Source organism: Euwallacea fornicatus, chromosome 18, assembly GCF_040115645.1.
Source record: "Euwallacea fornicatus isolate EFF26 chromosome 18, ASM4011564v1, whole genome shotgun sequence".
Classification (NCBI taxonomy): Eukaryota; Metazoa; Arthropoda; class Insecta; order Coleoptera; family Curculionidae; genus Euwallacea; species Euwallacea fornicatus.
This window is the reverse complement of record NC_089558.1, coordinates 1439312-1455857: the sequence shown is the minus strand read 5'-3', so window position 1 is coordinate 1455857 and position 16546 is coordinate 1439312. Positions and strand designations below refer to the sequence as shown.

Here is a 16546-nt window from a genome sequence, read left to right as displayed (position 1 = left end):
ATAAACTTTAAACAAGAAATGCACTGCCAGTCCCTTACTCGTTAAATAGTTTCCTGATCATTCTTAGTTAGCTAGTTTTTGGGGCCTCTTTGTCGTCTCTTTTTCCCATTATCTTTTACGAATTACTGCGTCTTCCCAGTTAACGTGATGGAGCAATAATGGGCCGCCCCTGTCGATTGACCTACCCAGAATTTTTCGATAAAGAAAGCAGCGGGGAGTGCCATTCGATGGATTGACAGTAACGTCTTTATTATTAAGAAGAGAAAATTACAAGACACGCAACCGGAAATTATCCAAATTGGGTATAAGAAGGCGGATTTGCTTCGTCTGTCTGATATTTCATATTTCTCGTCTATTTTTATCTGTTCGTTAACTTGAGATACATTCTTCACCACTTAATCAACTAAATCCCTTTCAAATTAAACAACCTTTACGATTGAGATTTCCTACATAGGCATTCATGAGCAAAACGAAAGCTTGCCAGCCCATTGAAAGCTGTATAAAAGCCCCTTTTAACCGGCTCACGTTGCTTTTAAATTTACCGTGAGCTTGCAGTTTGGCCACATGTTAAAGCAGATACTTCGTGTGTATCTACGAGTATAACATCGCTGCAATTTTCTAATGCAAATGCTGAAAAAATCTTGTTGATGAGTTCACAGAAGGAGTGATATTAAAGCCTTATAGGGTTTATTACCGAAAAGGAGCTAACGTCTACGAGCTGTCTCATCAAAACCTTATTTTGGCGTGCACCAATGCGAACATTAGATGTTTAAAATAATTCTACATTCACTATACGCAGCTTTAATACGAGCTCTACAACTCTAAAACAGGTAGAGATAAGTAAAGTGTATACAAAAATGTAATCAAAATTTTTGACAGAATAACTGTGCACAATTAAACCATAAATTCCCTATGTGAAAGTCATAAGAAATAACCCAACTTACCTGCATCAAAAAGTTGATAATAACCGAGGTATCGGGTGTCCAATTTTAAAATCAATTTACTTTGAAGCACTTGTCCCCGATCACAAGTGGGACAACTGAGTAATTAAAATGTGAATATCTCGGAAAATGGTAGTTGAGGTGGCATCAATCAGACACACTTTTTTGGGCAGAAAAGCCGACAGGATCAATTTTGTCCGTATGACTGTACAATTTGGCACCAAAAAATTGAAAGCTTTTAGAGATAGGAAAAGTGTCGTCACAGCGCCCGCTCTACACCAAGATTTCGAAAATATTAAAATTCCCCATCGGATAAGTCCTCTGGACACTCACTTTTGAACACAAAATCTGTTTTTTTTTTCGGCAATCATATTAAAAAATTAAATAACTAATACAGTGCCCTTTCTTGACACTTTGTTGGAGGAACAGTAATTCTTCACCAAAATGTCAAGAAACAAAAATAGCTGTATTTAAGGAGGCAGTGTGAATTTGAGTATTATCTAAAATCAAGGTAACGCGAATTGTATTTGATACACCTATGTGTTACTATTCTGATTTATAGGGATGTTTGTGAAAATTTGCTCGGCTTTCTACTACGAACATGATTTTTTAAAGCGAGACATCCGGCATGCTTTAAGAATAATTCAAAGTTTTGAATGACTGAAGTAAAACTCTAGAATCAAAAATGTCCAATTTCCTCTTCTTAGCTTTCGGCCACTCATATTTACAATGATTTAAATGAGACACCCTATATCTTTTAAGACGCGTGTAACAGGTGATCTTTAAAACATTTTTTGGCACGAGTAACTATAATTCATCGATCTCTTACAGTTTTGAAGGAGGTCAAAGCAGTCGTCCAACAAGAATCTTGTAGGGAGCCTTTTCAAGACATTTCCAATTCGCTCACAGCAATCTTCTACCACCCAAAAACTTATAAATCAAATGTAATGGGGATTATTTCAAAGGTCCGCTTAAACTTTCCGAGATGCAGGGACCTAAAAGTGCATAGGAAATTTTCAATATGGGGGATTATTTTGGGACTCTCGTTATAAAGCGAACAAGTACCATTAGAGAACTCCAAGGCAAACTGTCTCCGAAACCTTAATTGTCGAGCTTTCTCTGGCCACATAAGGACAATTTCAAGTACCGCTAGAAGGGAATTGAAATGCACGGAGTCGTCTTGAACACCAATATTCGAATACGCAATTCTGAGCAAGAAGCTGGAATACGAGAGGTTAACCATGCTTAATCCAACAAATGGGCTTACAACAAAGAAGGATGTGTTTCCACTACGAAATTTACTTCCAAGTCTACCGCGTATTAGAGTAATAAATTCTCATAAGAAGTTACCTGGGGTCATTTGTCTTAATATTCTTTTCTAAAAGTAAAAGTGCAAAGTTCTGGAATCCACGACAGCGGCTTATACTTTCTCCGGATTTAAGGTCCAAAACGGTATTTTTCTGGATATTAGGAGCACTAACACGACGTAATTTCCTTAATTTATCTCTGCAGTTGCTTAACAGTGTCTCTAATTTTGAATATTGAAATTTGGGACGACATAACAAGCCCTGAAACGCGTTTGCTAATTGTCAGTGTGAAAACCGCCTTGAGGGCGGCATTGTCAAGGGTTGGTTTACCTCAAAAGGGTAAACGCCCTCGGCTGCATTAGAGCAGCGTGGAAGTTTGCAAAAATGCAAGATGTTGCTGTGAAACACTATTAGCGAGGTCTTTTAATAATTTAGCGTTTTAATTCGGTATTCAACAAAGTTCTCAGGCACACATTAACCTTTCAGAACTTTTGCCTAGTTCATTTAATTTCGCAAAGGAGGGCCTAATTAAGTTCCTCCGACCTTTAAGAACAATGAGGTTGAGAAGCACTGGAGAGGCCGACAACGGCGAAACAAATTTGTTACGGTTTATTACGCCCAGGAAGTCGAGATATCAAGCCGAATTATATTGAAATGTCGAGAAACTTTTTCCAATAGCTCTAAGTTTAATATCGGCCCATTACTCCCATTATTAGAAAAACACGCAGAGATGCACCTTAATTGGAACGTAAAAGAACGATAAGTCTATGCCTTGGGACGAGGAGAACCTCACATAAAACACGGTTATGGGTCGTTTTATAATTTATTTTTGCCGAGTTTATGACGATTTTACAGAACAATTTTCTGTAATTAGAAGAAAGGCACCTTAAACGGTTTATGGTGGGTTACCCTTTAGTTTTACACAGCCTTGTAGACCGAGCTGTAAAAGACACATAAAGGATTAAATACGCACATCTAGCACCTCATAAAACCGGCGCGGGTGCAACCTAAACACTAGCTCAGTTTAGGTTGGAAAGTTACGGTATTTTTCAAACCGACCAGAAAGAGTGACCTCGGTCAATTTCGAAGATACTTCGTCCGAAAGAGGACCATATCGAGAAATGTTATCGAAACTTTTCAAAGTTTCTCTCCCCACCTCTCCGTAATCCAAACGCAGAATTTTTAATCGCACACACTGTATATTTCAGTACATTTATAGGGCAATACCGAGGGTGATTTTTTTATTTACGTCTTCATACCTATCAAGTCTTACAGTTTTGAAGATAGAGCCCAAAGGAAGACTGCGTGAAGAAAATTGGAACAAAACCTTCAGTTTGCTTTTCTCGACATTTTCGATCCAAACGTTTGATTTTTAACCCCACAACCTGTATACATGTATTAGCAAAATTTTAAGTTAAATTACGTATTATAAGTCAAAAAGGCATTATTTTTCATACAATTACATCCACCTATGAGATTTTCACAAATCCCTAGTCTCAAAGAAAGCTCGGCAGGCTTAAAATTTCAGATCAGCTCTCCTGGAATAATTACCATCCAAATACACAATTTTTTAAATAAGGCTCCATGCGAACTTTAGGATGCTTTGATATGCTTGCCCTCAGGCCAAAATGCCAATACCCCTTCTCTCAGTCTCTGAGGTTGAGCATAAACGCATGGAACAAACGTGGTCAACGACATAGCAAACACACCGGATTACGGAACCAGCCTTACGTGATTACGTAGATACTAGCAGCCTTGCAGCATTGGTTGTGATCACATTTATCTCGCAGGTGTTATAACATTTGTAATCGTTTTTTCAATTGATTTTAAATTTGTCACAAATTTCCGAAGATACATTTTTGGCGAACTAGAAACTGGAAATTTCGCGCCCAAAACTGACGCCCATATAGAATTACTACCGAAGTTGCAGGAACGTATTCATAAGATAATACATTCTGAACATACTTTTAAATATTTATGATTGAAAGCAGGCTTAAGGCGGAAAAAAGGCCAATTGGTAAATTCACCAATAGTATACTTTCCATGGGAGTATTGAAATAAAAACAAATTTTAGTCAGTATGGTGGTATCTACAGACATTTTCTTCCATATGGAGCTGGAGCAAAGTAAATCATGAACGAAATAAACGAAGTCGACATACTGGGAAGAACCACTCCTTTTTGTAGGCAACCGACTTACCATGAATTTGATTTGGTTTATCTCGCAGGTCTTTTGAAATTTTATAGTATTCACTTATTATCTGGAAACCTTGCAATGATTTGCAAACAAAAACACGCACCAACGAATATAGAATTGTGAGGAAATGCCGATGCAGCGAAAATGCGACCGTTTTCAACGAGTCTTTCGGCTTTTTTCAGGACAACAAACTTGTAAATACCAAAGACGAGGACAATGACGAACACACCGAGAACGGCTCTCTGGAAAACGAAAGAGATGGCATGACAGGCACTCCAGACTCAACCGCAAACGCCAAAGAATTGGAGGAACTCATGGGTGTGGAACACCATCAGGTACTCCCGATCAACCTTAGAACGAACTTTTTACACACCTTCTGGGTGTTGATTTTCAGGCCGCAGCAGCCAAGACTATCATGCACGCGCTGAGCATCGCAAGCGAACCAACAGCCCAGCCAGGTTCCTCCCCTCCGGCAATTGCGGCCATTGCCCCCCATTCGGAGAATGGCGACCCATGGAAGCCCCAATCGAGTCTTAGCACCAGTTTAAAAGGGGAAATTTATTAGGAAATCTATGTTCCAGGTCAATGGTCAAAGACTATGCGTGCGGAAGGCTAGGGATCAGCGGAATTAGGGCAGAAGATCAAGGGGCATGACAATCTTCAAATGAGAAGATCTTCCGAGTCTTTTTGAATAGTCTTTGGCGTTGATTTTTTTTTTTTCGTTATTTAATGTAGTTAATTTTGGTGGAATGAAACGTTGTAGAAAAGCTTTTTTGAGGTGCGCGGGTATGTTCTCGTAGGAGGGTTGTTCCACCAGGTCGTGTATGGTTTTTTTACAAAAAGTCATAATTCTATGATTTTTCCTCTCGTAATGCCCAACAATAGCTAAATTAGTATACATACAAATGTATTTTATAATACAGAATGTAGTGGTAATGTTTTTTAAAGGTTTTAATCGAGTAAAAAACGTGGCACTAACTACCAAACAAGCTGCTTACTTACTGTAAATAATCTGTGAATAACAAATTGACATATCATAATACTAATTAAAGAAAAGTGGACAAGGAAATATATAAAATAGCAAGAAAAACAATTTTAATGTAACTTTAGGTTCTCCATGGTTATGAAATCAATTGTTTGTCATGCCACATAAAGCCAGTTTTTGCGGAAAATTGAGTGTGAGCGGTGAAAGAAGACATATCAGAACAACCAAAGTTTTAAAAAATATGAAGTTTATTTTCGAATTCGTGGAAGAAACATGTACATATTTACCACAGAAGTCATTATTATTGTGATCTGAATGAATCTGACCAATCATCATCTCCTGAAAATGAAACAATCATGCCAGTATAAGATTTATTGCCAGTGTGCTTGAAAGAGTTTAATAATAATATAGAAATAACGATTGTATAAAAAAAATGCTTCCTTGTTTATCAATAATATTGCTTTTTTAATTTCCGCTACCGACCATGATGTTGACTTAATTCTAATGTAAATGTTATTAATAAAATATCTTCTTATGTAGATGGGATATTATGATATTAAATAAATGTCCTCCATTGTAGCTTTTGTTGGATTTTATTTCACCCTCCCTCATTTTAGAAAAAACCCCGCAAGAGTTTCTTATACTGGACGTCCGAGTCTTCCGCAGCAGAGCTTCATTCGTGCAATCTACGCCCCGAAAGCGCTGCGAGCCCGCACGAGCTTTCTATGGCGAATGCCGAGCGTCAGAATTTCATATTTGTTTTATTTCCCAACTACTTCAGTTTTTCAGATCTCAACATGAAAATTTGCATCTCCTCGCAATTTTCACGTTCGCCCTTCGCGACTTGCCGGCAAAATTTGCGCGGCAGCACCTTCTCCGGGGTCACAGTTTTTTTAACCACCCCGAACTTTTTCTCCCACGCCACTGACCCGCCATCCTGCGAAAATTCGATTCCTTATTCGATTTAGATAGTTTTTTGCCTTTTGCAATGCTTCCGCATCTGGCACCGATTTCCAGTTATTCGCAAGAGTACCCAGGAATGCACATAATTTCTCCTTGTGAAGGGCATTCGGGTGTATTTTTAAAAACCCGAACTCCCCTCGCCCTCTTACTCCGTTTATGGAAGCACAAAATAGAGCTAAAATGGTGAGATATGTCAACTTTAAAATAGAGAGGGGAAGAATAATTAAAAATTTCTCATTCCCGTACCGACAATTTTGCGGGGGGAAAGGGAGGGGGGGGGGGGAGCAACAACAGTGCGATGACTCTCCACTTTATATATTTTGCCGGTTCGACAGTTTTTTGATAATAATATTTTTGGTACATGAGTTGGCAGAACAGGTACCGTCGGGCGACCACCTAAATCTCCCGATCTCATTCCTCTCGACTTCGTCCTTTGGAAATACCTTAAAAGGGCGGTTTCCGCGGGTCCTGTATAGGATCTTCAAGTATTGCGTCGCATAATTGCAGGAGTAACATCCACAACATATGTTTGAAGAATTGCGACGAGACTTTGAAGACTGTTTGCATTATTGCATGGATACAATGCATGTCGAACATCTATTGGAAAACTGGAAATTATGAAAAAGTTCAAATGAAAATACCAAAATTTCGGCACGGTTGTTTGAACAAATTGATAACGGTTAAAATGATATGGCACTTGACCCATGTTAAAAAAAAAAACAAAGGGGTTGCCACCCCCGCGATTTTCCCCCTCCTTTCGAAAATCGACCTGTCTCAGCATTTTCACCTTTCGTTTACGCGTTGAGAAATTCGGAGAGTGACAAGATTTTAAAAATACGCTCAGTCGATTGTTCACGTATCTTCCCATGGCACTTCCAGATACATAATAAATTACGACAAAAATACCAAAATTTTTGCATAATTTATTGTGTCTGAAAATTCAGATGAAGACTGAAACGCTGCAGACGCAGTTTACACGGGAAAATCATGTGCAACATGAAAATTGGTGACAGATACGGAGATCCTACAAAGGGCGAGAACCCTTTGAATTGAACAGACATTTCGATCTTTGGAAGTACGCGGTCAGTGGCGTTCGACAGAAAAGTTCGAAATGGTAACACAGACTTCGACCCCCGAAAAGGTAGCACTCTGTAAATGTCGTCTATATTTTTTGATTTGCAATCGTTGAGATTTCAACGAGTAGCATATATATATCAAAATTTTGACTTAATATCTCAGAAACTGGAGCATCCATAATGCAAAAAATATTTCAAAAGTCTAAAACTATGACATCCTGTTGGTGTACTAATTTGGGCGTAGGTTACGCGATTCAAGTTCTGCCGCAAGGAAACACCGGACACCTTGTGAACAGTCAAGAAAGCTGCAAAAGCTGGAACAACATCGGAATCTGCGTAAAGCTACAATTAAAAAAAAATAATAAAAAATAAATTCTTTCTTAAGTCTTGTTCGATCCACTACACAATAACATACAGAGAACTAAATTAAGTAAAATCAACTTACATGCCCGTAAATATGCATAAATATGTTTTAAGGTATCCCTAAGCAAACCTGCGATATCTTGAAAATAGCTGGAAGTCGATATGGGGCTAAGTATTGAAAAATCCTTCTTTAAGCCAATTCACGTCCATAGACGCAACGAAATACAGAGTATCTCATTTAATATGAAACGAAGCGGCAAAGCCCTAAATATGCAGAAACACGTTTTCCGCACCTCTAAATAAAACCTGCAATATCTCGAAAACCACAGGAAGAAGCTACTCATATAAGACTATGGAGTGAGTTTCTTCCGGTATAGTTAGGTGGTCCCAAAAGCGAGCTTTAGGCGGCTTCTACCTGTGGTTCAACAGTATGAAAAATGGGCAACTGCCGCTGGCGATGCAAAATTGCATATTGATAAATCGTTTCTTAAGAATATGTAGTTCAACCCGCGAACGCAGTACTATAGGGGATGTTTTACCTAGAGAATCGTGTTCCCGACCGCAGCTGTTCCACACGTCCAGGTCCTGGATACCACACATCCTAGTTATTCCTTCAAATTCTCATCATTTTTAACTAACCCAAATCGCACGCTGATAAGTTCGGAAGTCTCCAGTTTATTGACGTAAGTCCGGCTTTTCTGAATTTGATATGATTCCAAGACACTGTTGCCAGTTTTAAGTAAATTACCGTAAATCTAAAGAGTTTCAGGTAAGACTAATATAATATTTTCCCACACCTTATCCCGACTGGGCATTCCTTTAACTCCTATAGTTTCAAACATTCCTATACACTTGCAAAAATGTCCAGTATACAGGATATAACATATCACCATCAGAGAGCGACAGTACTCTGGAAAATAATAAAAAATGCTAATAAACCAATAGCCAGACACACCCCATTTTCGATATACAGGGTGACAAATTTTCACATTTTTCTCGTGTTTTATATTTTTCTTGTCTATGCCTTAAGCATTTTTTTTAAATTTCATGCATACCTTATTTCACGCCCTCTACAACAAAATGTCAAAATCGTCGAAACAGCTGTATTCAGGGTGTTATGTTTTTCGGGTCATGTATTATTTTATGCTTTGCACCTTCTTTTGGAATGCGGTGTACGCATTCCCATACGAAACTTATTTTCATTTTGCAGGGCCCTAACTACTAATAGTGCTAAAACGTACCCACGATGACATGTTACACCCTATGTACCATAATGGTCATTATTTCCAAAAAAACGCGGCGCAGGTGTTGCCAGGCCTTCTCACGAATTACGTAATCGATCTTAGTTGCAAACAGCACTAATGAAATTCTCTTTATAATAGGGCAAATTTGAAATTCACATCGAATGAGAAATGGCCACGCATCCTGCAATATTGGTACATATTTGAATATCAAACGAGTGTTTGCACTAATAAATGTCCGATTCGGACAATTATTATTAGATCGCCTATAGGTGGATTAAATCACTAATCCTGCAGAATTTGTTGCTATATTTTTCTGGAAATCGAATATGGTCTGTATACTTGAATCATCTTAATGAAACGACGTCTAGATATCCTTCACTTCCATGATTGATGAGACTCCACGTCTGTTTCACAATCTAGTACTTAATTGGACTTGGCCAGTTTCCCGGCAGCAACTTTTAATAACTTACATCGTTATGACACTTTTAACAACTCATCGATCCCCTTAAAATGACGAAAAATCGAGCTTCTCTGAAATTTATTAAGTTAATATAAAATAAGGAATGAGACTTTCTTGCATTAAAGTTGAAAACTTTCTTAGGTGCTTTTGGAATGGGATACGTGTGCAATCAGGCTATTAACAGCAGCTCGTTAAAACTGAATTATTAGAGAACTTAAATTAGGAATTTTGTTGCGTAATATTGACTGAAATTCGTCATACAAATTAACGACAAAGCCTCTGAATAGGCCCTCAGTGTATAGATATCAATTAGAGGCAAGCGGAAATGGATTATTTGTGGCTGTTATTGGAAAATATGGGCCTTAATTGAATATGGATGCAAAGACAAAGAAGCTGCTCCAAGCAAAACTGGAAACCCGCTGATTATCCTTAAACATCTGGGTGCTTTGTGAAGGATTTCTCAATCCCCTGGTTGATTTATTAGCCTTTGCCCTGTATTAATTATGCGCTGAATATTCGTTTTTTCTGCTTTTACCTCGAAAACAAACTAGCCCTCTTTGGGACTGGAAACCACCTTTTTTCCCATCTAACACATTAAGAGGATTTGGGGATGCCCCTGGGGGCTTCTTTGGCCGGATTTATGTCACAATTGATAACGACAGCACATTAGGCACAATCCCTTTTTACATCTTCTCCCCCGAATTGAGTACTGACTGAGTTGACCACTAAGAGACGCTGAGAGACGTGCTCCATGAGAGATCAAAGGGTATCCAGTGATGAACTTAGCGGTCTGTTATTTAAATAATTATCCGGAGTTTGCCTGTATGGGGACGAGGCTCGAATACATGGTAATGACGGCCCAATCTCAATGATTGATGCTTGTTGTTGTTTGATAAAACCGCCCAGTGTTGTGTTTTGTAGCACTCGCTGGCTAACAAAGATTTATTAACCCGATCCCACTTCGCTTGTTGCTATTTAAACGAATTTATCGCGAGTTTTGTTCTCGCTTAATTGGGTTTTTCAAACGCGAATTCTATAGATAAAAGTGTCCGAAAAGAGACCGTTTTTAAATCAGGTTTTAGGGTGATTATTAGTTACTAGGGAAAACAATCCCGACATATTTCAGGATGATCTCCTCCTACCTCCTAAAAGAGATCTAAACCCGCTATTCCCAGGCTGATCCCAAAATTATACTTTATTAAGTTAATAAAGATAAAGTAAACTAAAAAGTCTGACAATTAACCTGAATTAACCTTTTTTTACGTGGATGATTAGGGAATCTGCTTCCAGGCATGGGGGCTTAGCACGACGGTGGTCTTTTTCACACACGTAGTATTGGGTTGATATCCCTCAGCATACAAACCGACTAAACTTCTTTCCTCTCTTCACCCTAAAAGTTCCCATTCTTTGTCCCACTAGTCATTCGAAAACTCCCGCCCCTTATCTGTCTATGAAGTGTCTTGAAATCAATCCACCTCTGCAACGGGGGGAGTGTTTCTCTCTTCTTCTCTTCTTCGCCCTCAATTTTCTGCCCTTATAATCGTTTCACCCCTCTCCTTTTCGCTCATCATCTCCCTCACTGAATTTCTGACCGTGTCCCGCACTTTATCACTTTTCAGCATTTCGTTCCCTATGTTCACCTCTCCGAACTTCATGTCTATTTCCTCCTCCAGTATCTCCCTGTAGATTTCGCATTTTTAGCGTTTATCCAAAACAGCATACCGGTCCCATAGTGGCACCATTCTGGCGGTTCTCCTTTATCGATCTTACATAAATGCTGGCCCTAATATCACTCAGCCGCGCCTGAACCAGCCTGATTTTTTTTCTGTCAGGAGGAAAAATTTCAAGAGGCCCTCCCAGCCCTACTCTCGCTGCCATCTAGTGTTGAATTCCCCGAAGAGACTAGTTCCAGATGGAAAAAAAAATCTGAGGCTCCGTAACCGTCCCTGAAGGATATAACGTTAGGGTCAGAGAGGATTACGAGCTATTCCTCTCCAATCAACTCATCTTCTGTTAGTTGTTCCACGCTCTCCTCAACTAACGGAAATCTATAGTCTCTCCGGGTCATTTCGGTCCTGTTGTACTTCTTTTCGCCCTTCGTGCAGTCGGGAAGGCCTTCATCATGGCTTCGCGCCTTCCAATGCTCGATTTGTGCCCATGCAAGTTACGAGCCACCCTTTCTCCTTCCAATCACTTTATCTGCGCCCTACTGCTCCCTTAGTGTATTGTTGCCAATCCTGACGTATGAATCCCACAGAAGTTCTTGCTTTTTTCTTCGGGAATGGAAGTTGTTCAGTATATATGCGTTTTCTCATTTTAATCCTCTATGGCTTTTTCCGTCCTACATGCCACGGAGGACTGATTTCTGATGGTGCAATGGGGCATAAGGAGAACAATGCTGATGATGGTCATCAAAAAATTCAAACGTCGAATTTCGAATGTGAAATTACCATGTTGTAGAAGGTGAAAAGTTGCGACAAAAACGTTTTTCCATAATTTCCGTTCCACTTCGAATACCTCCGAAAGTCATCGGAATTTGAAAAAGTGTTCCATTTTAATCTGGAAAATCCCGCGATCCCCACATTATAATCCCGAAATTTTCGACTGTCCGGGATCTCGGGACCACCGGGCTCGGCCTCCCGGGTTCTATTAAATTTCGCAGACTTAGCAGCAAACATTTATAGTTTCAGGTGTGTGTTTGACTTGCAGAGGCTCCTAATTGGGTATCCAGGTGTGCAACCGTTACATCCTTCGCCTCGCTAAATTTCATCGCAACGCACTAACAAGGTCATTCCGTCATCCGGTAGATAATAGATACTGACAGATGACGGGAAACTCCAACCCGGGAGAGATAAATTAGCAAAATCTAATTAACAGCTCCATTGTGTTCGGAATCGCAAGATTCGCAAATCGGAAGGCATGTTCGCGACGCCGAGAGCCAGCCAGGATTAGATGAAAGAGGGTCAAGTAGCTCAAAGGGCCTCTCCTGTAATTTGTATATGTTTTGGTCCCTACATAGTCGATCGCGACAAATCTGATTACAAAGTGTTGAAGGACCATGATGGTTTAAAAGCGCCTGATTCGTCTTAAGGTTCGTCATTAGGAAAAATATGTTCCGAACATGAACTTATTGTTCCTAATGGCGTCCCCTTTAAACAACTCTCTTCCGATTGATTGCGATTCGATTCCTTCAGTTTCTCGCCTAATATCTCCCACCTAACCTGGACTAGTCAGTTTATTTTAACCTGAGCTAACCTGTTGCGGCTTCGTCTTCTCAAATGGGATTTTCTGATTTTCTTTGTCACATTTTGGTACCTTCATATGAAAAATTTATGCCTAGAGAAGGAATAAGTTCACGCAGGACCAATTTGCCCTAGAGGCTTCCGAATCTCGGTCCCTTTACTTGTAAAGTCAATTCCAGGTTCGGCCTGAAACTTTTCACAAAAAAGTTTGATGGTGACTTTTTTTCAAATGAAACGTCGGAACATAGTCTTGTGATGTATCGTTAAATTGGGAGTAGAAGGCTCCTTCAAAGTACCACCAAAGTATAGTAAAACAATTTGAAAAACAAAGAGTTGAACTTGGTGAAGCAACGATGGGGCGACGCCCTATTTGCAAATTTTCAATTCGCATGATTTTCTCGCATGAAGCAACATTCTATTTGAATGGTTTTGTCAATAAGCAAAACCACAAATATTGAACACCTGAAAATCCACGCTGGATGATGAAAACACATATACGGTGTATACACAAAAGGTCAACGTATGGGTGGGGAATGTCGGCACTTTAATCATGAGCCCGTTTTTCATTGAAGACGTACTAAATGGCGAAAAATGCTCAAAATAACTGCAACAAAACGTGATACCGGCAATACCTGAGCTCTGTCCAAATGCGAAGCATCCCCTCACACCGTATAATGATCTGTGGTTTCAGGAAGGGGGTGCACCGCCACGTCATTCGCAACCTGCTCGAAATTATTTAAATAACATCTTCCCAAACAAATGAACTGGTAGGAGAGGACTGATTGAACGGCCCGCCCGATGACCCGACCTAACCTCGCTCGATTTCTTTTTGTGGAACAATCTAAAATGTAAAATTGACGTCAACCGATCAAATAATATCTAAACAATGGAGGAAATTAGCCTGGTCATTCTTCAAGTGTTAGCCAACGTTACAAAATAATTTGCAAACCGTCTTGCTTATCGTCAGCAAGTGAATAGTGGCCAGTTTGAACATTTACTTAATTTTTTTTTATTTCTCTTTACGTTTCTTACGTGTCGTTTGAATTCCTTTGTTGAGGTGGATAATGGAATTTATTTTTCCTTGAAGAAAATTGTTATGTAACCCATTCAAAATTTAATCGTCTCGTAGGCAAAATTGCCGCATCTTTCAAATGCAAATTTATCAAAAATTGGGATTGCACTTTGAGAAAGCACGGTACGAGGCCGCATCCACGACATGGAGGACGTCACGGGGAATATTTTTATGTCGAAGTTTGTCCATTTTAAATTATCCGAGCGATTCTTTTCTTTCATCTGTATAGATTTCATTTAATACGTTCCACGTCGTCGACGCTGTATGAACAACTTTGCATATTTTACTTTCTAAATTAGACATTCTCCTGCCTCGAAGCCTTTATTTCGCAACAGGGCATGATCCACATATTTGGGAAAAAAGGTTAATTCCAGTTTATCCTGCCAACTCCACTGGCAAAGCAATTTCCGCTGTGTTCGTCCCTATATTACCGTCATCACTGCAATGGGCTCGGACACGCATACCTACTTGAATTCCAAAATTTACGAAATAATTAGTTTTGCAGTAATTTCTTGTCTCGTACATATCGGGACGTCGGAAGGGCGAAATTGGGCAGCGACGCACGGCTTCAACATAGAAGAACCGTGGGAAAGCCTCCGTAGGACGCCGAGTCAAAAGGCTTGCGAGCCTAAAAAAGCTTTCGGCGCATGCATTATCGCGTAGAGACAAATCTGGCAAATTAACCGGCGATGCCGAAGGTCACTTATCGCAAAGGTCGCCCCGAGCAATCCAGACCTGTTGCCACATTTCGTTCGCCAAAATCAGCTATAACTGCGTATGTTTTTTAACTTTTGAAAAATAATTCGAATAAATGTGCCGATTGTCGCCCCCCTCTCTAATTGTGATCGACGAAATTTTAATTACGACGTCACGCTGCAGCCTTGTGCCGTGGGAACATCAGAGAATTTCGGGAACCGTCCCCCCGGACCATTTTCGAAAATCCACCTGCCACGTGTAAATTGAATTCACAATGTCGATTTTCCCGCAGGTTCCCGAATATTGATCCGAAAAATACCCTAAAGTCCCCTCTTCCGGACTTGCATATTAACGTTCCAGTTCCTTCGCATTTCCAGCTACCACCAAATCCGAGAAAGAGGGCTTTTTTAATCCTTTGCGATGGCACGATGCGAATCTATGGCAATTAATTTCCCTTAAATATATTTGCTAAACATGAAATTTCCAGTTTAATAAGTGTCGAGCACGCGATTAATCGGTAAATAAAGGGGATTGGTGCCAAGTCAAAATGGGCCCTGTTCGATTGCTTCCTTCCTTAAGAAGTCCGATTAATATTGCCGGTTTAATAAAGTAAATGCGGAGTTGGTTGAATTATTTTCCAAGCCGTAATTAAAATTTCATAGAGCGTATGTGAAATACTCAGTGAGGTGCCCCTCTAATTAGCGACATAAATAATTAACAAACATTCGAATTCCCGCTGGTTCTGAAACCGTGTACCCGTTCACATTTTTTCCCAATTTCGCAGGTAAAATGGGTATTTCTGTTAGCAGTTTTTTGCCTCGGTTAATTATTCATTTGGTAGCGCTTTCCGGGGCTGAAAGGGGATACCCAGCTCAAAGGATTCCCCCATATTAACCGTTAACTAACATATAATTTATGCAAATTTAAAAGCAACTTTCTGTTAACAGTAATTACGTGTTTTCAATTTTAATATGCGGAATTCTTCTCGGTTTGCATTGAGTTTCGCCCCGAAAGGACTTTGTCAAAAAATCGCTCGTTTTATTTAAAATAAATTAAAACTGCGTAGGAGTCGGAGCTGTTAAAATATTCATCTGCTGGACCCTTAACGAGATTTCCCAAAAGACCCGCACACAATTTAAATTACTTGTATAGTCCACATTAAGCCGCAGGTCATTTTGGGCCAGCCAAATCCAGGGACGTGGAACCGGATTTCTCTCTACACCATTAAAGTAAGAAATTTTATAACAAATCTCATTAAGAATTTCAAAATTTCATCAGGTTAAAAACGTCTTCAATTAACCATGTTGGTAATTGGCCCAAAAGGCTGTAATTTGGACAAATTTTACATTTACAACTTTAATTCAGTTTCTTCCGCCTTTCGTTCTTTTGTTTCTTTCGTCTTACTTTTAGATGTTTTCATTTTCTTCATTATCTCTCGTAGTTTTCGCTTGAATTAATTTTGCTCACTGATTTCTCTTCTGATGATTTTTAGTTCTTTCATTTGAAGTCTTTTCTTCCTCTTTAACGTGCCGCTGAACGTTTCTCCTTTTCCTTTTCGCTTTTACCTCGGTCCTTCTCATTTTCTACCTCGCTTTGCTCACATTTCGTTCATCCACACTTATTTATCCCTTCAAGGTGGCCCACTCCGCCTCCGTTCGCGAGTCCTTCAATTAGCCGTTGTCCTCTGATCTATGGCGCTCATCATTGGCTTCTGTGCATTAGTCATTTGGGGGTGGCACAGTTTAAGCAATTATTTTCCGGTATATTCATCATTGAAATATATGCTCACATGCTCTAAAGATCTAATGCAATTGTGAGATTAATTAGTACATCTGAGCAATGCCTGGAATCCACATTCCGGAACACTGTCGGCTTCTTCCCCTAAGCTACATGTCGCAAAACGTCCGACTGTTTGGCCTTGGCCATAAATTAGGGAAATTCCAATCTACGATTGGAACAATAGTACCTACTTGGCAATTATAAGCCCTTATATGACGATTAT

General features: G+C 39.6%; 1 protein-coding gene and 1 long non-coding RNA gene across 7 annotated transcripts in view; one reads left to right on the top strand and one right to left on the bottom strand.

Moving 5' to 3' along the window:
• Nucleotides 1-6007, top strand: part of LOC136345142 (heterogeneous nuclear ribonucleoprotein C-like 1) — a 142067-nt gene extending 136060 nt beyond the window's left edge. For all 6 annotated transcript variants that reach the window (XM_066293180.1, XM_066293178.1, XM_066293177.1 and 3 more), the window contains 2 exons: nucleotides 4626-4778; nucleotides 4838-6007. In XM_066293180.1, the coding sequence (XP_066149277.1) occupies nucleotides 4626-4778; nucleotides 4838-5008 (324 nt within the window). In that variant the 3' untranslated portion in view covers nucleotides 5009-6007. The remainder of the gene's footprint in view (nucleotides 1-4625; nucleotides 4779-4837) is intronic.
• On the bottom strand, nucleotides 1411-2482 carry LOC136345145 (uncharacterized). The gene is made up of 3 exons (XR_010733100.1): nucleotides 2292-2482; nucleotides 2007-2161; nucleotides 1411-1936 (listed from the first exon to the last, which is right to left on the bottom strand). It is a non-coding gene; the product is annotated as an uncharacterized lncRNA (long non-coding RNA).
• Nucleotides 6008-16546: the final 10539 nt, after the last annotated feature.